Source organism: Kwoniella botswanensis, chromosome 1 (assembly GCF_036426115.1).
Source record: "Kwoniella botswanensis chromosome 1, complete sequence".
Taxonomy (NCBI): domain Eukaryota; kingdom Fungi; phylum Basidiomycota; class Tremellomycetes; order Tremellales; family Cryptococcaceae; genus Kwoniella; species Kwoniella botswanensis.
Window position 1 is genome coordinate 3,970,987 of NC_088599.1, and position 22,789 is coordinate 3,993,775.

Genomic DNA, 22,789 nt, shown 5'->3' on the forward strand with positions numbered 1-22,789 from the left:
GATATTCGAGGATGAATACTTATCTTCCACTCCTTTCTCCTTCTCCTTCTTATACCTCCCATACAAATCAAGATGTCATCCCAATACACACCAGAGACCTTCAAGGTCCTCCTCAAAAAGCTCGTCCAGACGCCTGACGACTTTACTCCGGAAGATTGCGCTCAGTGCTTCCGACATCTCTGTGTTCAAGGTGCCAGCGAAGCGCAGGTGAGCAAGGTGTTCTTTGGACCTTGAGGTTGCATATCGCTAAATTTGTAATTATTACAGGCTGGTGCTTTCCTCACTGCTCTGACTCTGTCCGGTCTCGAGTCCTCTCCCGACATCGTAGCTGCTTGCGCAAGCGTTCTCCGTGAACATGCAGTATCAGTGAGAAATCTGATACCAGAGGTCAAGGATCAGCACGGACATGGGATGTGGGATTATAGGGATTCAGATAAAGAGGGTGATGGGTATGCCGGACTAGTAGACATAGTAGGAACAGGCGGAGATGGCTGGGACACATATAACGTATCTACCACAGCTGCTGTGGTGGTCGCAGGTGCCGGTGTGAGAGTAGCGAAGGTGAGTTAGCTAAAAAAATCACGCCGACTATCCAGCTGATATTCTTGCTCGTCCTGCAGCACGGCTCAAAAGCAGCTACTTCGACCTCTGGTTCAGCCGACTTACTTCTTTCGCTTGACTGTCGATTGGCCTTCCCAGTGTCGGAAGTTCATACTTTCCTCGAACACTCACCATTCCTCTTCCTCTTCGCTCCTCACTATCATCCCTCATTAGCTCACATCGCTCCTATCCGACGTAATCTTAACTTCCGAACGATATTCAATGTCCTTGGACCTTTGATTAATCCGGCAAGACCTCAGAGAATGCTACTTGGTGTAGCTAAGCAGGAATTAGGTGATACCTTTGCCGAGGTATTGAGGTTGCTGAATGTCGAAAGGGCTTTGGTGGTTTGTGGAAAGGAGGGATTAGATGAAATTAGTCCGGCTGGCGAGACTTGGGTGAGCTTATGATCATGTCCATGGATCATCCTCGGATGAGAATGTCGGCTAATCTGTGATTCACATAGACCTGGTGGTTGGAGAATGGCCAAATTACCAAAGGGTCAATTCACCCTACTGAAGACTTCGGACTACCCCTTCATTCCCTTTCTTCCGTCAGAGGATCGACACCCGACCTCAACGCTTTAACCTTCCAATCTATCATGTCCAATTCCCCTGCTCCACCTCATCTCTCCTCTCCTGCCAGTGCAGACTCGCCATCGCTAGATACCATACGCGACTACGTGTTACTCAACGCTGCTGCTTTGCTGCACGTATCGGGCAAAGCGAGATCATGGAAAGAAGGTGTAGATATTGCTCGAGAAGCGATAGAGTCCGGTGGAGCGTTGGCTGCGTTCGAAGGATTTAGAGATGCCAGTAAGAAAGCTATGGGCGAGCACGTCAATGAGATGGCTGTGGAGGATGATGGTGGTATAGCAGCGAAGAATGGGTTCGTTAAAGCTTGGTTGAAAGAGAGGGGTAGAAAGAGGGCGGATTCGACGAAACAGGATTAAGGGGATTGAAGTGATATATGCATAGAGTATTTTTAGCGCTGCTCGAAATTACTGACTGTTGCAACAGTGCTGATCATTGTACTGACGATGGTCAAACCAAGATAAAGTCCATACATATCGATTTTCATTAATTATACTATATGCTACAAACAGCTGATTTATACTGTCTAAGAAACAGTCCATGATTGTCCAAAATTTACACCAAAACCTCTTCGATCAGGGTTTTCACTTCGTCCCAGAAACCCTCGACTACACCAGCAGGGAAACCGTTCTTATCATAACCCAAGGAGAACCACAATTTACCACTGTGAACAGCCATCGGATCAGCACCGTGCTCAATCGTGGAAAGTACAGCATCGTACTTACGCAAAAGTATATGCAAACAGTAGCAAACCACTTTGACGCTGTCTCGAACCAGTAGTCAAGCTTGTCAATTGGATCGAAGGGAATTCGGAATGTCTGTACATCCCATCTAGATTTCCCAACATCGATAATCCCATTAGAGCTTTCTGCGATACCTTTCGTTCCTCGGGGATGACAGGGGTATTGTCCGGGGTGGGTAGCTGCAAAGCCTGAGGTGTCTTCTTCTGTTGCGATGATTGTATTGCAGAATGAGTGACTTCCACATCTAGACCTAATCCCAAACCAGGGTTTGATCTAGCTTTCATCTCTTCCTCATCATCGATTTTTGCCCATTTGACTGCCCTCTCTTTCCTCACGATAGAGGTATTTTGACTTCTGCTAACTACGAAAGGGGATTTGACAGCTTTGATAGTTTGCTGCTTGGTCATTCTTGCTCTGTGCCAGAATAGCTCTTCGGTGGAGATAGTAGATGGTATGAGGGTGGGTAAGACGATATTGAAGTATCCTACGGCCAAATGGAAGAAACTCTCTTTGGCGGTTGACGAAGAAGGAAGCATGTTAGGACGTAAATTCAATGCGGAGTATATCAAACTGACAAGTCATCCGTCGTCAGCCTTTCCACAATTGATGATCGATATATGAAGGGGAGGGCAACTTACCAAGGATCGATTCTATCACTCTCAGTTCTCCTGGCCCATGCTAAATTACAAAGTGCAAAGACCGCATGGGCAATAGTCACTCCATTCTTCTTACAATTACCCAAAATCACTTTCGTCTTATCCTTATCGTACGATATGGTAGGTACGATCGTGTGTCGCTGCAGTTTCTCTTTGGGTGATCCGAAAGATTGTCCACCGATTAATTTGGAATCAGACCTTTTGAGTTCTTCTTTCCCTACGGCACTTGCTAATTTACTCTTGCAGGGAGGTAATCGATCTTCCAGACTTTGCGGTATCTCCACAATTTCCTCCGAAATGAACCTCTCATTAATCTTCTTTGAAATATCTTGAGTGGTGAGATCGGTTCCCAGGAGAGTGTAAAATTCATTCATAAAGCTATGTAAAGCCATTCCATCTCCCAAGTAATGCGTAGCACATAACATAATCTCGTATTCCCCCTTTTCCTGTGCAGAGATGGATGTTGTAGGAGCTTTAACGACGAGATAGCCCAGCCTGTCATTTGATAACGTCCTAGGACCGTTGAGATACGTATCGATTATATCCCTTTGATCATTCAAGTACGAGAATCGATCAGAAGCAATCGATAAAGCTTCGATAGTGTTTCTAGGTCTGGAAGGGACGAAGGATATATCTTCGTAATCTTCGAACTTGACGGTAGAAGATAATAATGGGTGTAAGAGGAGTTGGTACGCCCAGATATGTAAGATTCTCGAAGGTGACATCCGTGAAGATGAAGCGAGTAGTGTATGGTGGACATACCTACAAGAGGAATTATCAGTCGATCAGTCCAAAGGTGATGAAAGTGAAAATCGGCTTACATGTCATTCACCCCGTCCCCTCTCGAAGGAAGATAATACGATATCTCATTATCACTAAGTTTTCTACCTTGTTCCTCACTTGTTCGGTAATCCAGCTCAGGCGTCTGAGGTGGTGTGAGCAATGCTTTGGCTGCGATGGCATTAGGATGAACAGGGAATTGGACTTTGGAAGTGAGGATGGGTGACGAAGAGTCCGTCAAGGGAGTGTAAGGTGGGGTGAGAGGTAAAGCCATTGTGTTTGAGGCTGAGTCTAGCAATCTGAAGAGATGGACAAACAATGAAAGAGGAAATGAATCTACCGTTCTATCAGACTGAATATCAGAGTTGAGTCTGAAGATATATCTTACTCTGATTTGTTTGCTTTCCCCAATCGGCTTTAGAGATCGTCTTTAGAGCAGTATAATTCTCGAATTCCTTCGCTGACCTAAGGAGGAAGCTGTGTCCGCAAACATGTTTCACATGTCATACTTCCGGAGTACGAATAGTACGATCTAATCTTCATCCTATCCTGACCAGTCCTGCGAACAGATACAAGCTGAAAGTGACGTTAAGTCAAGTCTGGAAATAGACTTCTTGAGCTGTACGACGATTTTCAACTGTTCAAACTTTTTCGCATCCCGACTATCACGTTGCGTCATCTACGCCAGGGCTATCTTATGGGGTATTTCCTGGGGAAGATGCTTAGGCGCAGAACCAGTGCAATTCAACAGACAAAGCTGTGACACACTACCAACGAGTACAGCATGTATCGATCGTGTCGTCATTCACGAGCATCCGCATCTGCATTCGAGGGCTTGCTTCCCGTGTTGTAACATGAAGGATTATGCATCGTGCTTGTAACCTTTGCACACCTACGCAACAAAACAGTCGTATGACGGGTAGACTAATCTCCCGTTTATACCTTGATTCCCAAGACTACCTTTTTATCTCGTTTGTCTCGGATCATTCCCAAAGGAATGGTATGTAACTTTCAGGGCATAAGTGCGTAATTCGTTCCCGCTATTTTGGATTCCTTCGAGTTACTGAGAAATTCCATTCTACGGGAGTGCTCTTCATCCTGAAAATTATCACCATACATAACTTACATACCTACATACATGAATGACAACTTGAACGCCTTAACGCCTCTGAATGCGATCCGGACACATGCCATCCAGTCTACGTACGGTACAGGTACGGTTCGTGGCTCTACCGTCCACCTTCTAATATGTTTCGGGTGATGAGACGAAAGAAAGCAAGGATTTCCGGATCAAGATCTGAAAGGAATTTATGTAAGCTTGATTTGCTATATCACACGAGTACTGGATACTGCGGATGACATACCAAGATGAAGATGACGAAGAGCTGAGAGAATAGGAGTATTTTTGGAACTTCTCGGTCTGACAAGGCGCTGCGGGAGATTACATAGTTCTGTTCGACACTGTCTTACTCGTTACTTTGCGGAAAAGCATATACACTAGCTTGATTCACACCGCTGTTCGCTTCCGACTCTGTTCTGCGAATCCTGTTAGTCCCCAACGGACTACAGCTGCTCATAGATGTCAAGGAGAAACACAATTTCGATAAAAGGCATCTCTACGATATATATCTATTGATCGGGACTAGATTTCTGCATTGTTAAAGCAGCTTCTCTCCCATCGAATCGACTTAGAGAACTTGCACACCATGGCACCTAACGATCCTCCTCCAGCATGGAAAGTAGCAGGTGTAGTAGGGTTTTACATGACCGTGGCGTTGGTGATGGTGATGACGTGAGTGATCCTTCCTATCGACTCATTGGGATTGGCTTAGCTGACATTCGATTGTAAAGCAACAAATGGGTTTTATCCACCTCATCCCTACCTCTCACCTTCCTTCTTCTCCAACTCTCCACCTCAGTACTTCTCCTTCATCTTCTCCCACTATGCTACAACTACGTCCCTCCCCGGTGGACGCGCCCCACCATCCTTGCCGTCCTGCCCGTCTCAATCGTCAATGTGGTCGGACTAATGTTTAACATCTACTGCCTTAAGCTCGTCGACGCATCCTACTTCCAAGTAGCCAGAGGTCTAACACTACCCATGACCGTAGTCCTCCAGGCGCTCATGAACGGTATGAGACCTTCGGGATGGACGATCGGTGCATGCGGATTGGTAATGTGGGGTTTCACATATTCGTTCTTACCCATCCCTGGACTTTCCCCAACTCCCACAGTCGACATTTACGGTGTAATGGAAGATACAAGACGGATGGAAGCCCCAATGGCTGGTATGATGCTTGGTGTAGCTTCTGCTGCTATGGTAGCTGTACATGCCATATTGGTCAAACAGGCTTTAAAGAAAGTTGAGGGACATACACTCGATTTGGCATATTGGCAAAACGCTCTGTCGGCATTGGTATTGATTCCTGGTATTATCTTTTCCGGAGAGATAGGCGATTTCATAGATATGGTTATCGGGAAAGAAGGGGATGGAAGAGCGTTCATCATTGGAAGTGGAGTTACTGTGAGTGAATAGTTCCTTTATCTGAAACCAAATTCCAGTTCTCTCGAAACACTCTTTGGTAATACAGCCACCGTGCTGATGGGACTTTTGGTATATATAGGGAGTTGTCGGATTCCTCATCTGCTTAGCGGGATTACTCTCCATCAAAGTCACTTCACCCGTCACGCACATGTTCAGTTCAGCTATGCGATCAGTCCTGCAAACGATGTTGGGAGTTTACCTATTTGATGATATTCTAAATGCGTGAGTACTGCCTCCATCTCTTATCTTGTAAACCAGTTCGTAAAGACTTGCAGCAGCATGCTAATTGAATTGGCCATAGTTCCCGAATCATGTCAATAGTTCTCATCATCATCGGCTCATGCCTGTACACATGGAACCAATCTCGTGGTAGTCTTCCTAAATCCCCTGTACAAGAAGATAGGAAGAGGTTATTGACTGGTCAAGAGAAGACTAGTTATAATTATGCTGCTGATCCTGAGAAGGGAGAAAGGAAAGACTAAATTTCTTGTATCACTCACCAGTAACTGAACAAAGCGCCGAGGGTAGATACACGAAGTCAGCCATGTTTTCTCATATTTCTGGACAATCGAACGAGTTTCACGATTTTGGACAATTATCGGTAGAATAGATGACTATATAAATCATTATGTATCTTCAGAGCAGACCGAATCATCATGTATCGAATTTATCATTGTTAATGTCAGGCTCGCTTTCGCGACTGTCAGCCCAAAGCTGCTTTTGGAGATGAGGCAATGGGCAGTATGGGTTGAAAAACAAAATTCTATACATGCGTACAACTCGACCTCCTTTCACAGATAACAATTTACTTTGTCCAATGTTGTGACATCAATCGTTGGACGGTCATCAAAGCTTGATATCTGACATCGGCATTTTCGTGTCCCATAAGTTCCATGACTTTGGTTTTTCCATTGAAATTGTCGATTGTCCTATCCATGACGAAAGCAATGAGCCTCATATATTCATCTAGGTACAAACTGTAAATTGTGAAACTCACTTCTTAGACTTGTCACCACCCCATTTTATAAATTGACCAATATCGTGCAAAGCAACAGCTAATACCAAAGGATCTTTTGAGGTAGTCAACAGCTCGATCAGTCGTCTGCAATACAATCGTAAAATCATGTATTAGCCTAATGGAGTTCGAACTGAAACGACTCATAACTGACCTGATAGCTTTACCATCAGCCTCTTGGCCGATCCTCATACCATTCTCTTTCCAGAAATCCTCAGTCTCATGAGCAGGTGACCAGACTAAGTGACCTGATTCGAGTTCCGAGATGTATTCGTCGTACGTGCTGTATGAGATTACAGATGTAACTCGTCAACGATCTAAATCTTAATATTTACACTACCTGAAGAAAAAGGGTTTGTTGACCCACCTTAGACCATCCAAACGAGTCTTCAGCTCTTCTTTCAGATAATCCAGATCCTCCACGATCTCTTCATCTGACCATTTACGCGATTGGAGAGATATCACAAACGGTAACAATTTAGCTACGAACATGGAAGGTAGATTCTGCGACGGCGCGATAGCGAGTAGATTCTATATAGATGACCAAAATCAGCCAAGCCATCTTATTGTATGATTGCTTATAGTCCTCATAGACTTACTCTCAAAGTAGCAACAACGACTCTTTGAACTTTCTCTTTGACCGCTCCTTTAGCGACGTTGGTCAAGATCGCTACTATATCAAACTTCTTATCTAAACCTTCTGCGGCAGTTTGCTCGAATGATAATTGCCAGATACTGCTTATAGCCCAATATTGAGCTTGGGGGTTTGGGTTGGTTTTCAAGGATTTGACGAGGCTAAGCGATGAACGCGCGTCAGTATCCCAAATGACATTGATGATAGTACATGATGGCGGTGATGTGTGAATGCTAAATGAGAACTTACCCAGAAATGCAGCTCTCCTCGTCCCATACAGCTTGTCTAAATTGCTTTCTACCGAGTATAGCGCTCAATACTTGAGCGGCTACTTCCCATAATGGTTGTCTAGTACCATTCAGCAAAGTTTGGAGTGAACCCAGCAAGGTGGAAATGAGGGATTGAGGAAATGGTTTGGGATCGGTCCTATTCACTCATACATGTTAGCTCTCCCACATCGAATCAGTTGATTGAGAGAAGGGGTACACACGCTATGAGCAAAGCCAGAATCCTCAATGAACCCAACACAGCAAACTCCTCTTCCATTGACAGACACTTAACCAAAGGTCCATAAGGATCTTCAGGGTTTTCCGCCGAGGGTAAGTTGTGATACAACGATATAGTCGCTGGATCAGATTGTAACATATCGTTGATCGATACTAGGACAGCTTGGACTGTGTCGACCCTTTGTAATTTTCTGAGCAGGTCGATGTACAGTTTGGCATATTGTTGACCTTGAGTAGCAAATACCGTCGAGCGTTGGCCTTGGGGCTACACAATGAATGTTTTACAGAATAGTGAGATACACGTTGATTGCATGGAAGGGAGTAGAGGGAACGTACCAGCTTGTTCAGTGATTTGAGAAGAGACAACTCGTCAGCTGAGAGTAGTTTCGCTCGCTGATATCCCTATAACAATCGATATGTAAGCATTCTGATTGCATCCGCTTATGCAAAACAATACCCACCTCCCATGGTACAGGCTTCGAGTTGATCTTGTTGCACTGATCGTCCAGGTAAGGGGAGAAGAAAGGTGGTGGTATTGGAGCTACGGCGGCTGTCATCGTGGGCGCTCTTCTTCCTATGGCTACAGGTGGGCGTATACAAGGTTGACCGAGCGATGAGATATAGCTTGTTACCAGCAATAAAGGAATGAGAGCATAAGTGGATGCATCCATCTCAATCACACTTGGCTCGTCATTCATCCATTCATCAGTCCGCTCGAGTTCGGATTACGTAATTTTGGCACGTGGTCCATCTCAACCTATTTCTCTTGCTTCAACACTCGCCACCCAACAGCTCATTAATTCAGTCTGACAGCACAACTTTCTCCTCTCTCCTTTCTCTCTTCTTCTTGCCAACAAAAGGGATAAGCACTTTTCGCTACTATGTCCCAGCCCATCTCATTCACCGTCAGACCACCGGTTTCCGCTTCCTACCGACCTTCGCCATTGGGCAATGGTTCTTCGAGGGGTGCACCTTCTAGGAGGTTGTTCGAGCAGAATGGGCATGACGAAGAGAGTGATGAGGAGGACTATCAAAGCGGAAGTCGGGTATCAAGCAAACCGAGGGATGAGAAGATAGAAGGCTTTGGGAACGGTAAAGCATTAGGGTATGTCCATTCCCATCTCACACAGGGTGATAAGCTAATCAAAAAGAGTTATGCCTATAGTGGTGAGAAACCTTCTGGACCATTGGTCATACCTCCTCTACCCAATAAGGACTGGCGAGCACACTCATCTTCCAGCAGAGTACCTTCTTACCGACCCGAAGCTAGAGATCCTAATGAAGAGGTTGAAACTCACGAGAGAACGGGTGATGGTCCTCAGAAATCCGGTCTAAGGAATGTAGCCAGACCAATCAAGAGTGAACCGATAGAACAAGATGTCGATATCAAACCTGATATCAAATCAGAACCAGAACTAGGATCAATCTCCGGAGTTGAGATGAAAAGTGAACCCTTATCCTTGGAAGAACAAGCTTTGCAAGCGATCTTAAAAGGAGAAGTAAAGATGGAGAGTGAAGAAGAACGATTACGGCGAGAATTAGTCATTGGTGGACCAAACCCCCTGACAGAAGAAGAAGCTTTGAAAAGAGATATAGAGGAACTACCCGAAATGGTTAGTCGTAGACATCCACAAACTCATGCCAGGAGTGAAGCTGACATGTACGATACAAATGTTCAGTCAACAGCAGAAGATTATGCTGCCATACCAGTATCAGCCTTTGGAGAAGCCATGGCTAGAGGGATGGGATGGAATCCCAATTCAAGCGATGGTACGAAAATTCACGAACCGAAATTACGTCCTGCTCTCTTGGGTCTAGGTGCTACTGCCTTGGTACAAAAACCCCCACCACCCAGTAGGAACGGTAGTTCCTCGTCGAAGAAACCACAGGTCACCAAGAGGGATAGTATGAAGTATAACCTGGGCGATTCGCTGATTAAGAAAGAAAGGAATGGAGAAAATGGATCTTCGGGAGTTAGCACGCCGGTTAATGGAAGTAGTAGACGAACTAGTCCAGAGTCGGATGGTAGTTATGCGAAGAGAAGGAGGGACGATGATTATGATAGGGATGATAATAGTACGAGGTATGAAACGGATGAGGAAAGAGCGAGAAGGAAAGCCAAAGAGAGAGAGCGAGAGTATGAGACTGATGAAGAGAGGGCAAGGAGAAAGGCGAAAGAGAGGGAAAGGGATTACGAGACTGAGGAAGAGAGGGCCCAGAGGAAGGCTAAGGAAAGGGAAAGAAGGGAAAGATACGATAGTGATCGTGAGAGAGATGACAAGGGTGATAGAAGGTATAGGGATGATAGGGATCGAAGGGATCGAGATTATGGAAATAGACGAGACAGGGATAGGGATGATAGGAACAGGAGAGATAAATACGATAGGGATGGGGATAGAAGACGTGATCGATAGACTAATACGTTGTATCTTGAAACATATCGTGACTTGGAAAAACAATGAATCTCACAATCTATAGCGATATGTATCATGTAGCATGTATCTTGGCAACTATGAACGATAGATAAGTTATACATGCAAATTTCATTTGGGATGATTTTCCAGCTGTGCATTATATGATCGCTTGGGCGTATATATCTACTGCCCATCGATCTGCATTCCATTTCCATTCGCTCCAATCTCCTCTTCAGTCTCTCCAAACATCATTCCACTAGTTTCCTTGGCATACTGAGCAGATCTCTCGACATCGCAGAAATACTTGTACGCCAATCTGACATCTTGGATATCTACCGTATTTGATTTTCTACGTTGAGCAATCAAGTTGGATGGGGCAATGAGATTTAAAGCGTATCGAAGGGATGTCTGGATTCCCATAGTTGATAGGAGATCGATTGATTCGGTTGAAAGTTTGACATCTTCTTCTTCGGCTCTAGAAGCATATCAATTCGGGATTAGCTCATCATTGAAGACACGCAAGAATCACTCAAAAGAATGTTCACCTGATCTTGACAATCTCCCTTATCTCATCCTCCTCATATTTTTTTGTGCTTATAATCAACATCCTATCCAATAGATCTGCAGGTATACCATGTGGTGATTTATACTTTGTTCCCCTAATTCTAGTTATACCTCGGTTCGAAGCCATCACTACTAAAGGTGCTAATTCATTTTCGAGAGCTCTGTTGAGGAAAGAGAAACATTCTATATCTAACATGTGAACTTCATCTATGAACAGGACCTATAAAAACATCAAAACCAGATTAGAATTGTTGATGCAACAGGATTTTAGCTACAAAAGATCTCACTCACACCTGGCACGATCTCAGCTTTACCTTCTTCCCTCCACTCCGCTACTTTCCCATTGATCTGATCTCTCAGTTCAGGTTTGATCTCTCCAGTATCACCAGCGAACAAAGCTAAGAAACCTTGTGTACGAGAGTTGATCACGTCGATTTCGTGTAGAGAAACGGTGTGAACGACTTCTTTTCGCGTTTGCAGTTCTCCATCTGGACATGCTACGAAGCGGGTCTATAAAAAGGTACAAAAGGAGTCAAATTAGCATCGTCCTTTACAGCTATCCACTTGCTCTAGATGAGCTCTTCAACCTCGCCAGTGTCAACATGAAGATATCAGAGAAATGGAAGAAACACCTACATCAGCTCCCATGGCATCATAATCCTTTGCCCTTCCGAAACTTCTACCCAATTTCGAGATCCTTCCCGAAGCTTTGTCTATACTGATCACATCTCCAGCTAAAACTTTTTCCTTCTGTAATTGATCGATCATCTTAGTTCCCAAATCATAGACTGTCTCCATATCAGTCGTTTTGAGGGTCAATCGTCCGGTTTTGGTTGCCTGTACACAAAATCCGTGAGCTACGCGGAGCAATACTTTCAGGGTATTGTGCGATGGCTCACCCCAGTGATACTCCTGTCGACTTGAATCTCAACCACTTCACCCTGTATCAACTCTGTTTCTTCCTTTATCCTTACACCGATGGATCGTCTAAATGCTTGAGTGAGAGACTCGGTTTTCGACATCTGTGAGTAGTAGACAACATCGTATATCAGCTATGATTGAGGAAGATACGATAGATCTAGCTGAAGTAAGATTTACCTCCAGTGAGAACACCTCGGACGCAGTCAACATGACGAAAGGAACGTCTGAACCTAGATTCTGAGCCATACCTATGTGAACGATATCTCCAAAGTCAATATCACTTTGTTAGATTGACGATTGATATTTTCACTTACCCATTGCCAAAGCTGTTTTACCGGTACTCGGAGGACCGGCCATCAATATCGCTCTACCTGCTATTCTACCTTCTTGTACCATCTTCAATATAACTCCAGCAGCCTTTCGCGCTTTTCCTTGACCTATCATTCCCTGTGAGTTGGCTCGAGGTTCGAGATTCGAGTCGAGACCTAGTCCATGGATGTGTGAGTGTGCACCTGTTTGAACACTGCATCAGCTCAATCCTGAATAAAATGCAATCGCCAGCTGACGAGAGGGATTTGGATAACTAACCAATTCGTTCCATCTTGGTGACATCTCGAATGGAGGAAGATTGAAGTGATATGTTGGCGGCCTAACGAGATTCTGTCAGCTTTCTTGCATGTGAGACGCTAGAGAGGGAGATGAACCCACCATCCTGACTTTTTCTCTATCTCACTATTGAGTTATTGCGATGGTTGCTAGCAGAAGAAGCCAAGATTACGAACATGTATCTACGAACGGCTCACAACAAAGACATCAGTAGATCTTTGGTGAAAGGGGAATTATATGGGGTGATGAATAAGTTTCACCATACCCTCACTTGTGACCTCCACTTTGGATGATCCACCATCAATGACCCATCTGACATCTCACATCGCACTACCTATTACGACAGTCAGCAACAGGCATCATCTCTTGACACCTCTTCCCACTCACACGACAGCAACCGAGAACTGTGGCAAGATGGACGAATCCACTTTACACGACTTGGATGCGGAACTACGAGCCATTCGACTAGACGATGGTCCGCGGCTACAGCCTCTCCGACTGGACAAGATGTTCCTCCGTGCCAGACAATGGCACGCTGCCAATCCTAGATCATACGCTTCGGAACCTCTCTATAGACCTCCCACTCCACCAAAGTCAGCTCCAATCTATCCCTTGCCTAAGCCTCTATTGTCGCAATCCATGCCCGAAGGAAAGGGTAAAGAGAGGGAGGGGAAGGAAGAGGATGTATCACCTTTATCGGCATTATTCGATCATCCAGAATTGATACCACTAGTCCTGGACAGTTTCGATCAGCCTCGTGATTTGGCTAGGATATCGAGAGTGAGCAAGGAATGGAATAGGATAGCACGGAAGAAGCTGTACAAGCATATATGGGTTAGACCATGTACGTATTTTCACTTCAATCATTGAAGGCAAAGCTCATGGTTCAGGTTGATAGGGGAAGATGGTTGTCATTTCAAGGCATGTCAGCTATTTGGATACCAGAGTGACAATTAGCTGACAGTTATAGTAGCTTGTACTGCTATTTGATACACTGCATAAACATCCAGAGTTATGTAGAATGGTGAAACGCTTAGGTCAGTTACAGTGGCCGTGCCGTTGAAACAGGAAAGCTGATAATGTCAACGCTCAGACGTTCGGTTTTTCCCACTTGCCGCGAGGGGCGAAGAAAGATCGGAAATGGATGATCAAGTACAGAAAGCGATGGGAGAGATGGACAATCTAGAGTCGCTGGTCTGGACTGTACGTATCCCTCGTCCGTGAGCTCTGGTAATCCCGCTAAATCTGGCGATAACACATCGCAGCGAGACAGATCCCTTAATCCGTCATTGTTTGAACGTATAGCCGATCTCTCACATCTACGATCTTTGGAGGTCTCAGGTCATTCATATAGGTATTACGATCCTTCTTTACTGGGTACGATGCCTGCACTGGAAGACCTAAGAATCATGATGCCGGATCCAAACCTCAAATCGAAACTGGTTGATGTTATCAAAGCGCTTTCCGCTAGACCTATAGGAGGTTTAAGGGGTTTAGGAATAATATGTCAGGTCAGTTGTTTTTGATTAGCCATCGGATCCTTTGACTGACTAGCGCGACCCATGCAGAGCTCAAGCTTGGTCGACGATGCTATACTGAAAACCATCGCTTCAGATCTTAATAAGCTGAAGAGATTGACTCTTTGGGGATGTACAAGAGTGACCACAGATGGGGTCTTCAGTGTACTCCAGGCGGCAGGTGACGAAGTGGAAGAGTTGTCATTGGATGCATTAACTCACTCTGTAAGCTGACCAACCCGTCAGGTATTTAAGGGATACTAGCTTACATCGAAAGCCTTATCGTCGTAACAGGGTTTGATGGATCTATCAAATTCACCCAGCTTACCAAGACTGAGAACACTCTCATTATCTATAACCGTCCCTCATCGAGATCATAAAGAAATGAACCATACCATTTCTTTCTTTGAATTACCTATGCTTCCTTCTTACCCTTCTCTAGAATCATTACATTTCACTCTTTCCGCCTCACAGCTATTCTTACCTCTAGCAGCATATCAACAATTTCACGGACAGATCCAGCATCCCGAAAAAATACGTAAATTATCATTAATCAATTTAGTCATTGCCACCGATACACTTGAATTCATCTTGGAAGAGTACGAATCACTAGAGGAATTGTACATCTCGGTTAATTCGAAGACTACCATCCTTGATTCGCAGGGATTGATAGAGAATGGTCAGAAATTGAAGATTCTTCATGTGAATGGTCCGGAGAGATGGGGACCTAATTCGGACGATCTGAAGGTAATTTCAGGGAGGTTGAAAGGTCTTCAGCAGGTAGGATCGGGAAATAGAGTATACGAAGTGCATAGGACATTAACAGAGGATATAGATGGGAATGGTAATTTTGTTGAAGATACTCAATTGTGTAGATGGTCGAAGAGCTGGATACCGGGGTATTTCCAAGTATGGAGAGCATAGGTGATTTTTGTGTGCTTGTACTTGTTGTAATGTATGATTCTGTATCTATTGTAGTTGCAATGTCACTTTGACACTGTTTACCTCTCTTAGCTTCATGAATATATAGATCCAAAGAACACTCAGATCACGGTCGTACGCTGTCGTACGCTGTTGTCGTCGTAATATCCACATCAGTTGAATCAGTGATACGAACCTAAAATCGTCTCACAGCGGTGTGCTACAATCCGCAGGCTCTTTCATCATTTTGGATGCCTTGCGCAGAAGGACCCACCTCTACATATGACGAACACCATGTCTGCAATCCAAGAGGTAGACAAACAGCTTGTTATCAACAAGTACAACAAACTGTTTCTATTCGACGATTCCGATCGGAACCTAATCTCTTCAGATGGTGTCAAGTTCAAGATCCATAAATGTAAGCTACAGTCATTCAGGTGAGTTGAAATCACACGTTACATTGCACCAGTGCATCTCCCCAAATCAATTTCCAGATTCCCGTATTTTTAAATTTTCATTTCCATCTCTACTCGTGTGATGCCAATGCTATACTGTGACTCACTAAACAGACCTGTTTATTATCTTTGATTGTCAGTCCTGTATTCCAAGGCATGTTTGAAGCAGGAGATCAATACGACAGAAGAACAGGAAAAAGTAGACTGCAACTTACCGATGATACTCTCGAAAACGGTAAGATCATTTCAGTGTTCTTGCGAATCATCTATGGCATCAAGCTGGACCCACCTTCGGATTGGCTAGAATTGCACAATAAATATGAACCACTTGTCAAACTTATCGATAAATATGATATCATCACTGCCAGGGAACATCTTTGTATTTGTTTTACCCTTTGGGCAACGACCAGCGAATTTTCCACCCATCGATATTTGCTACTTGGATCCCAGTTGAATCGACATGAGCTGGTTATTGCAGCTTTGAAGAACAATACCGATTCGACATGGCAAGCCTCAACGGTTAGTGACAACTGTGTAGTCCACCGTCGCCATGCTGACTTTCTGTCCTGTAGGACAATCTCATCAGACGAGAAGCTCTAGTTGAATATCATATCAAACGCGAGAACACTCTGAATCTAGCTTCCTGGTCTTTAAAGCATTTCCGATCGATGTCAACAGATGATATTTTCCTTTGGCTAAGGGCCAGAGAGAATGTCTTGGGAAGTGCGAAACCCAAGATGGACTATCAAGCGATTAGTACGGAATTCGAGAAACTACGGAACGATCTTAGATAGTGAAGCCATCCCATTCCCACTATAAGAACCTACCTCGGAGAGCGTGACAAGATCCATCGATGATCTCTAGCTAATTAGTTATCTTATATGTGCCATGTGATAGATAGTGAGACTGATAAACCTACAGACTAAGTACGATTCTTATTGCGTGTATGTATTATATGTGTTACGTGTATGTACGGATTTGTCAATTTTATGTATGCAAAAAGAAACGAAACTACAGCACTCGGTATTCCCAAATTGTCCCCAACCATCGTACTGATCGAGCGATACGTGGCTTCACTTCGCAAAGCTGACGGGATACGGTACTTTCCACGTTCGATGGCCGTAGACATCAACTTCCTCATAGAGATGATTCAGATCTGTCAACACTGTCGTTTGACGATTGAATCGTTGCCGGGCCAAAAACTACAGCACCTGAGATTCCCAAGTCGTCCCCGATCTTGGTACTGATCAGACGATATCCAACTTAACTTCACAGATCTGACGGGATGTGGTGTTTTCTAGATTCAGTGGCCGTAGCTGATGATTTGATGTTATCCATGATAAGATCGTGATCAAGCACTCGATCACGAGTAAGAGTCACCAAAGAATGCCGATTGCACCAATTCATCCATGTTATTCCGATACATATTCGTGATACTGACGTACAAACTTCTAATCGTCCTCATCCATCGCCTCTGCATCTTTCTCCCCCTCATCTTCATCGTCCTCCTCATCGGAATCTGAAGGTAAGTCGTACGATAGACCACCTTCTCCCTCTTCTCCACCACGTTGAGCAGCCCATTGTTGAGCAGCTTGGAAGAATCGGAAAGATGTGGGGTTGGCATCTCTCTCGTCATCGGGGAAAATGAGATCCCAATCTGGAATTGAGGAAGTCAGCATAACATATCTTTTAGACTGACTCCAGATCACTTACATTCCTCGAGCGTATCGCTGCCATCTTCCGCCTTTCTCCATCTCTTTCGAGTAGTAGGCATCATCTCTTCCACCTTTGCCAGATCTTCGGGAGAACCATGTTGTTCCTCGAACGATTTCCACGATTCCAACAAAAGTGCACGCTAAGCAGTGAATATCAGCATACAAGACCTTGTCAAGGAAAAAGACCGCACTGACATCTTCCTTCTCTCCCTTCGCTCTGAGATCCTTGTATCCTCTTGCAAAGACAGCTCTCGCTAATTCAGGATCACCAGCTTCACCCTCAATCTCATTCCCATCTTCATCCTCTCCACCACCAAGTACAGATACTTCCATAAGTGCGTATGAGATGTACACCTTGACGTGTGAGGTACGTTCGAGCAATCTCTCGTATAATGATCTGGCACGTTCTCTCTCTCCTTCACCAGATTCGAAATCGATATATGCTTTCCATACAATCTCGGGCATATCCAATGCTTGCTGTACGGCAAGTTCGAAGATAGCGCGAACACGCTCGAAGTCTTCCACGGCGGATTCGACTTGAGTCCATTGGATCCAGGCGGAACTGAGAGATGGGTCGTACTATAGGCTTATCAGTATATGTGTCTGTGGCATATGCATTTTCAAACTCACAGTAAGGAATTTCTCGTAGAGCGTTCGCACACGATCGAATTCTCTCAATCTCATTTCCAGCTCAATATATCCTGAGAAAAGCTTTGGCTTTGGGCACATCCCTATACCAGCACCTAGTACCTTTCGGGCAGCCGTGACGTCTAATTGTCGAATCTCGAAGTAGGCGTACGCAAGCCATAGCTACGACGAGTCAGCACCTAGTCGATTGCAGACGAGGGACAACTCACCTTGGCAAATGTAAACGTTTTATGTGGTACTAGCTTGATGGCGGCTTTGTATACATCCCTGGCCCGACCAAAGTCCTTCGTGTCAATCTCCTCGAAAGCGGCATATTGCAACCATACTGTGACAAGTTAGCGGGTGATCTACTATGCGCAAGGGGTTCACTCACAATAGATATACCTTCGCCAATATCGCTTCTCCAGAGCAGGCGGTACATTCGCTACCGCCCTCTCATACACCTCTCGTACTCTGGTAGGCTCCACATCCTCTCCATCTTCCTTATCCGCTCGATATGCATCTTCTTCCAGCCTAGCCAATGAGAACCAGGCATCGTAGTTCGTTCCATCGTATGCAAGCTCCTCCTCATACTGTATACGACGTTTCCCAAGAACAGTCAATTCTACTCCAGCACGATCACCATGTTGTTTCTCGAACTTGGTGTACGCCGCGTACAAGCTTGCAGATTTTGATCGGGGAAGTCGTGCCAGGGCAAACTAAACAGATGTTAGCGATACACTACTGGATTGGATTGGACTTACCTTGTAAATCACTCTTGCCCTCTCATACTCCTTCAACCTAGTTTCCATCCTTGCAAAAGCCGCAAACACCTGTTGCGCTTTCTCCACCTGTTCCTCTTCGTCTCCGAAAAACTCCAAAGCCGTTTGGAAGACTTCTCTAGCTTTGTCAGGTTGACCTCTATCCTCCTCAAACTTGGCCCATATCACCCAATTCTTCGGTATCGGTCTAACCCCAATCCATCTCTCATAAATTGCCGAAGCTCTATCTAGCTCGTTATACCTCTCTTCTAATTTGATGTAACTCTGCCAAGCCTTGTCATTCGGTTCCCACTGCATCCATCTTTCGAATATTTGTCTAGCACCAGGGACGTTGAGCAGTAATTCTTCGAGATAGACATATTTATACCATAACGCATCGACTCGGGGCAATAGAGTGACAGCTCTGTCGTACAAGTTTCGGGCGTGATTGATATTACGTGCTTTCAATTCCATATCAGTGTATTTGAGCTATCCATGATCGTCAGCAATATTCTTTCATGGAGAAGAGTAGAACACACCCATAACTCAGTAGACCTGGGATCAACATCCAAAGCACGCTCAAATACCGATCTAGCCCTTTCGAATTCATTCTGACTCGATTCCCATTGAGCATATTTGATCCAAGCTATGACCAGAATCAGCACAAAGCTCTTCTCAAATATGGAGAGACCACATACCTCTTATACTGTCTCTGGAATATCTGATCCTCCCTTCAAATTCGTTCCTTTTCCTTCCTTGAAACTCTGAGAGTTCCTCTAAGTCCTGAACTCTCTGCTTTGGAGCCTGGATGGAAGGTTCCTGTCTCTCCTGAGCTTCTCGCAAAAGTTGCTCGGCGGTAATCTAACACCGCATGTCAGTTTACAACCCTAACAAGAGCTGGAAAGGATCAACTCACTTGAACTGCCGCTGGGGCTCTGTTCTTCACTCTCGGTGCTCGGTCACGAGCGTCTCTGCCAGACATTGTGGTTGTATACGATGACAATCGAGCTGTATAATTGAGTACAGATGTATATAACAACTTGTCTTATTGATTGAGTTGAATCCGAGCATTGCAAAGTGAGGTGGGTGGATTGGAATTGTCATGATGGCGGCGAGCTCCGGGATTTATGCTCATGATCTGAGTGTGGCATTTCCTGCTTGTTCTCGGACGAGAGATGCGATGATGTTGTAATCGATTCATCTACAGTAGGTCAAAGCTACGATATACTGTATGGTATGGCAGTTTGCAAGCATAGAAGACACACTGCCCATTCCATACTCAGATCATAGTCTACATCAATCCATGGTAGAGCACTGAGTCCTACAACCTGGCCAGACGCTGCACTTCGCTTTGCTCCTGTTCAATCCTATATCGATGGTAACGTAGTTCAGGTACCGTGTGTGTATTGCTGGTCCGTGCGAAACACAGAGGTGATCACAAGGCCCCGAGATGATTGAATGGCCTGCGTGTGTAATCAGCAGCCACAGCTGGTAAACTCCGTAAACACCGCATCGTGTGAATCAATGGGGTGGAAATGTGTGCTCCACTGTGGTACTTGAACACATTCCACTCTAATCCACCTCTTGGACTCAACCTTATCAATCACCCACCAATCTTCCAAGGTCACAGCCTCTATACAGACACTCACCATCTTTATCGCTCAGATCATCATGCCAGCTGGAAAGAAAGTCGACACCAGTCATCTCACATTGGATCAGATATTCGTTCCCGGCTCGGCGCCCTCCATTGATAATCGACCTGATCATGCTTTGGAGACCATACCCAATCTCGTTAGTGGAACAGCTCACTCATTTTGAATCATGCGCTGATGTGTATGTGCAGCCTCCTGAACCTGACTGGACGAACGCCGGTTTCAGCTTTGAGCCCAACCAAGCTGAAGAATTCTTCGAACGTGTGGACCGTCTCTGCGTAGGTCTAAACAATGTTGAACTGAAACTTCTGACACTCAATCTCAGCTTCCGCCTTCCGAGTCACGAAGTGTAGATGAGATGCTTGCGATGATGGGTATCGACCATGTGAGTACTTCCAAGCGATGCGAAGAAGTAATCGCTGAATCGACATCAGTCAATGGATGTAGACGGAGAAGAGGACGAAGATGAGGAGGAAGAGGACGAAGACGAAGAAGACGAAGACGAAGACGAAGAGGACGAAGAAGACGAAGAACCAGAATCGGGAACACCGTCTGTCCACACAATCGACCATGCTCTCCTGGACGAGATGGACGAGGAGGAAGTTGTCAAGGCTGAATTCGACCAATCGGAAGGTGTCAATGTCGCTCTTACTGAGTCGAAGAAGGACAGTCAGTTGATTGACTTCTGCTCAAGATTTACAAAGACTCAAATGCAGAAGGAAGAATTGAAAAAGGTAAGTCACTGAGATCGGACGCCAAATCCACACACTTGGGCAAGCACTGACGGTGTTTCTCGGTGATCTAGTTCGTCGAAGAGTACCGAATACCAGTCGTCGAATGTATGGTAACGAACATCAAATTAGAAAATACGCCACTGTATAGGTCAGTATCCGTTCTTCCCATAGATCTTCGATGCCATGTAGCTGATTTGGTTTCTCTGTCTAGATTCGATGAAGAAGGCTGGGTCATACAAGCATTCGATTGGTACTCCTCCTTAGGACATTGTCATTTGGACATAATCGAGATCCCTGAAGTCGACCTGCTTTGTGAGAGATTTCTGGTACCTCTCTTCGTCGCCTATCAGCAAAATCCTCATTTAGAGCATATCTTCAATGCGTGAGTTGCTTTCATCATGGACAGAGCTGATGCAAATTTAGGCTCCGTTTCAACAAACACCGAGATCTTTCCTCGCATCGGCTCCTTTTGGAACTCAGCAAAACGTCTTTCATCAACGTAGAGCGACCGGGTGTATACGTTATGCACCCTCCTTGGAAACGAATCTCAAAATCTATCAGGAAGTACGAGAATTCTGGGCTCATTTCAAACATTGAAGCTGATCCGATCGTGAGTGGCATATTGGGGAGGTAATAACGAATGCTCACTTCCTTGTAGACTACTCCAGCATACCTTGGGTTGACGAACAGTATGCAACAACGATTCCAACACCATGTCCAAAAGCCGGTCAATCATCGTGTCGCTGCCGATAACAGTGGTGAGATCCAATTCTTCGCCTGATGACATGTGTCACTAACTGCTTCTTCCAGACCTTCCCATGTCGGAATGGAAATATACGATGGTTGCGAAATTCGACGGTGATGAAGAGCCTATCCCTCATATCGCAATGCATATTGTACATCACGTCTTCCTCGGAATCTTCAGTCTTACCGATAAATATCTGGGTGGTTTAAATGTAAGTCCCGTTGATTACCTTCATCTCCGAACTTTGCTACCTGCAACAACAGTCATCCGAATGGTAAAAGTGGTCGACAAACTATTGGAATCCCATCCAGAACGACTTCTACCTCGTTATAGAGATTCCAAAGCTTGGCGTTATTTCCTTCAGCCTTTGTTGCCCGATGAATGCCCGGTGTCGGGTGAAACGCTTAGAGATCTCCTTCGTGGATCCAATCGGGAATCTATCTTCAATAGAGCGAGACCTAAACATCTCATCGAATACTGGGATCGACTTGATGACTACCCCAGATTCCTCTCATTCCTTCAACAATTTGGAACGGATGTTCCTGTCGAACCTGCAACCGCATCTTTTCTGTTCACTCGCGAGTATCCACAGACTACTAGACTCCTCGGAACTGATCCCGTTCAATCACTCGATGCATTACGACAGCTCGTAAAGGAAATCTCGGAGGAGTACAAGTTTTAGCTCATCTCCTCAGTAACTGTGAGTCCTCTCTACTTTTGTGGACATGCGACTGTACATCCGATCGTTGCACCTGACCGAGAAATTCATCTCATACATATTGAGATGCCCCAATGGCGTCTGTTGTATTTAAGTGAGAAAAGATTACTATATTCGATTATATGTCATGCATAAAATGTGTATTATTGGTTCACGTGGTATCTCTGATCTTTCTTGTGTTCACTTGCGCCAATGAAAGCATGATAGTAAAATGGTCTCTAACAGACTATCCGTACCTTGGCATTGCTGAGCTTGGAGCTGCAATTATTCCACAACCTTACAACAATGCCTCTACTCTGACTGATAGGTATCGATTAGTACACTCTATCCTGTGAGTCTTTGAGCGGCTCTAGTGCTGCGATACTCG

At 44.9% G+C, this 22,789-nt stretch overlaps 10 protein-coding genes and 1 non-coding gene across 11 annotated transcripts; 6 read left to right on the forward strand and 5 right to left on the reverse strand.

Moving 5' to 3' along the window:
- Positions 1-72: 72 nt before the first annotated feature.
- Positions 73-1,552, forward strand: L199_001501 (anthranilate phosphoribosyltransferase; the record flags this gene model as incomplete). The annotated part of the gene is made up of 5 exons (XM_064887255.1): positions 73-207; positions 268-387; positions 442-561; positions 621-998; positions 1,067-1,552. 5 exons carry the CDS (start codon positions 73-75, stop codon positions 1,550-1,552), a joined length of 1,239 nt encoding a protein of 412 aa, XP_064743327.1.
- A 196-nt stretch (positions 1,553-1,748) lies between these two features.
- On the reverse strand, positions 1,749-3,646 carry L199_001502 (uncharacterized protein; the record flags this gene model as incomplete). The annotated part of the gene is made up of 4 exons (XM_064887256.1): positions 1,749-1,857; positions 1,919-2,506; positions 2,575-3,354; positions 3,414-3,646. 4 exons carry the CDS (start codon positions 3,644-3,646, stop codon positions 1,749-1,751), a joined length of 1,710 nt encoding a protein of 569 aa, XP_064743328.1.
- Positions 3,647-5,078: 1,432 nt separating this feature from the next.
- Positions 5,079-6,399, forward strand: L199_001503 (uncharacterized protein; the record flags this gene model as incomplete). Its single annotated transcript, XM_064887257.1, has 4 exons — positions 5,079-5,164; positions 5,224-5,896; positions 5,997-6,139; positions 6,219-6,399. The coding sequence occupies 4 exons, from the start codon at positions 5,079-5,081 to the stop codon at positions 6,397-6,399; spliced, it is 1,083 nt and encodes a 360-aa protein (XP_064743329.1).
- A 323-nt stretch (positions 6,400-6,722) lies between these two features.
- On the reverse strand, positions 6,723-8,629 carry L199_001504 (uncharacterized protein; the record flags this gene model as incomplete). The annotated part of the gene is made up of 9 exons (XM_064887258.1): positions 6,723-6,846; positions 6,915-7,019; positions 7,087-7,215; positions 7,300-7,463; positions 7,532-7,727; positions 7,816-7,992; positions 8,057-8,337; positions 8,409-8,474; positions 8,534-8,629. The coding sequence occupies 9 exons, from the start codon at positions 8,627-8,629 to the stop codon at positions 6,723-6,725; spliced, it is 1,338 nt and encodes a 445-aa protein (XP_064743330.1).
- A 324-nt stretch (positions 8,630-8,953) lies between these two features.
- L199_001505 (uncharacterized protein) lies at positions 8,954-10,486 on the forward strand (the record flags this gene model as incomplete). The annotated part of the gene is made up of 3 exons (XM_064887259.1): positions 8,954-9,177; positions 9,238-9,685; positions 9,752-10,486. The coding sequence occupies 3 exons, from the start codon at positions 8,954-8,956 to the stop codon at positions 10,484-10,486; spliced, it is 1,407 nt and encodes a 468-aa protein (XP_064743331.1).
- Positions 10,487-10,669: 183 nt separating this feature from the next.
- Positions 10,670-12,682, reverse strand: L199_001506 (RuvB-like helicase 2; the record flags this gene model as incomplete). Its single annotated transcript, XM_064887260.1, has 9 exons — positions 10,670-10,961; positions 11,032-11,270; positions 11,342-11,560; positions 11,687-11,887; positions 11,950-12,072; positions 12,149-12,219; positions 12,286-12,483; positions 12,560-12,620; positions 12,680-12,682. 9 exons carry the CDS (start codon positions 12,680-12,682, stop codon positions 10,670-10,672), a joined length of 1,407 nt encoding a protein of 468 aa, XP_064743332.1.
- A 309-nt stretch (positions 12,683-12,991) lies between these two features.
- On the forward strand, positions 12,992-15,018 carry L199_001507 (uncharacterized protein; the record flags this gene model as incomplete). The annotated part of the gene is made up of 7 exons (XM_064887261.1): positions 12,992-13,421; positions 13,476-13,498; positions 13,551-13,614; positions 13,671-13,780; positions 13,843-14,088; positions 14,146-14,319; positions 14,389-15,018. The coding sequence occupies 7 exons, from the start codon at positions 12,992-12,994 to the stop codon at positions 15,016-15,018; spliced, it is 1,677 nt and encodes a 558-aa protein (XP_064743333.1).
- A 291-nt stretch (positions 15,019-15,309) lies between these two features.
- L199_001508 (uncharacterized protein) lies at positions 15,310-16,264 on the forward strand (the record flags this gene model as incomplete). Its single annotated transcript, XM_064887262.1, has 3 exons — positions 15,310-15,452; positions 15,611-15,989; positions 16,043-16,264. The coding sequence occupies 3 exons, from the start codon at positions 15,310-15,312 to the stop codon at positions 16,262-16,264; spliced, it is 744 nt and encodes a 247-aa protein (XP_064743334.1).
- A 406-nt stretch (positions 16,265-16,670) lies between these two features.
- Positions 16,671-16,785, reverse strand: L199_001509. The gene has a single exon (XR_010449948.1). It is a non-coding gene; the product is annotated as a 5S ribosomal RNA (ribosomal RNA).
- Positions 16,786-16,921: 136 nt separating this feature from the next.
- On the reverse strand, positions 16,922-19,555 carry L199_001510 (pre-mRNA-splicing factor CLF1; the record flags this gene model as incomplete). Its single annotated transcript, XM_064887263.1, has 10 exons — positions 16,922-17,127; positions 17,184-17,325; positions 17,381-17,764; positions 17,816-17,995; positions 18,043-18,158; positions 18,207-18,531; positions 18,577-19,062; positions 19,113-19,219; positions 19,272-19,434; positions 19,490-19,555. The coding sequence occupies 10 exons, from the start codon at positions 19,553-19,555 to the stop codon at positions 16,922-16,924; spliced, it is 2,175 nt and encodes a 724-aa protein (XP_064743335.1).
- A 689-nt stretch (positions 19,556-20,244) lies between these two features.
- On the forward strand, positions 20,245-22,386 carry L199_001511 (uncharacterized protein; the record flags this gene model as incomplete). The annotated part of the gene is made up of 9 exons (XM_064887264.1): positions 20,245-20,364; positions 20,417-20,503; positions 20,551-20,610; positions 20,660-20,959; positions 21,031-21,107; positions 21,171-21,341; positions 21,440-21,569; positions 21,618-21,717; positions 21,770-22,386. The coding sequence occupies 9 exons, from the start codon at positions 20,245-20,247 to the stop codon at positions 22,384-22,386; spliced, it is 1,662 nt and encodes a 553-aa protein (XP_064743336.1).
- Between the last annotated feature and the right edge of the window lie 403 nt (positions 22,387-22,789).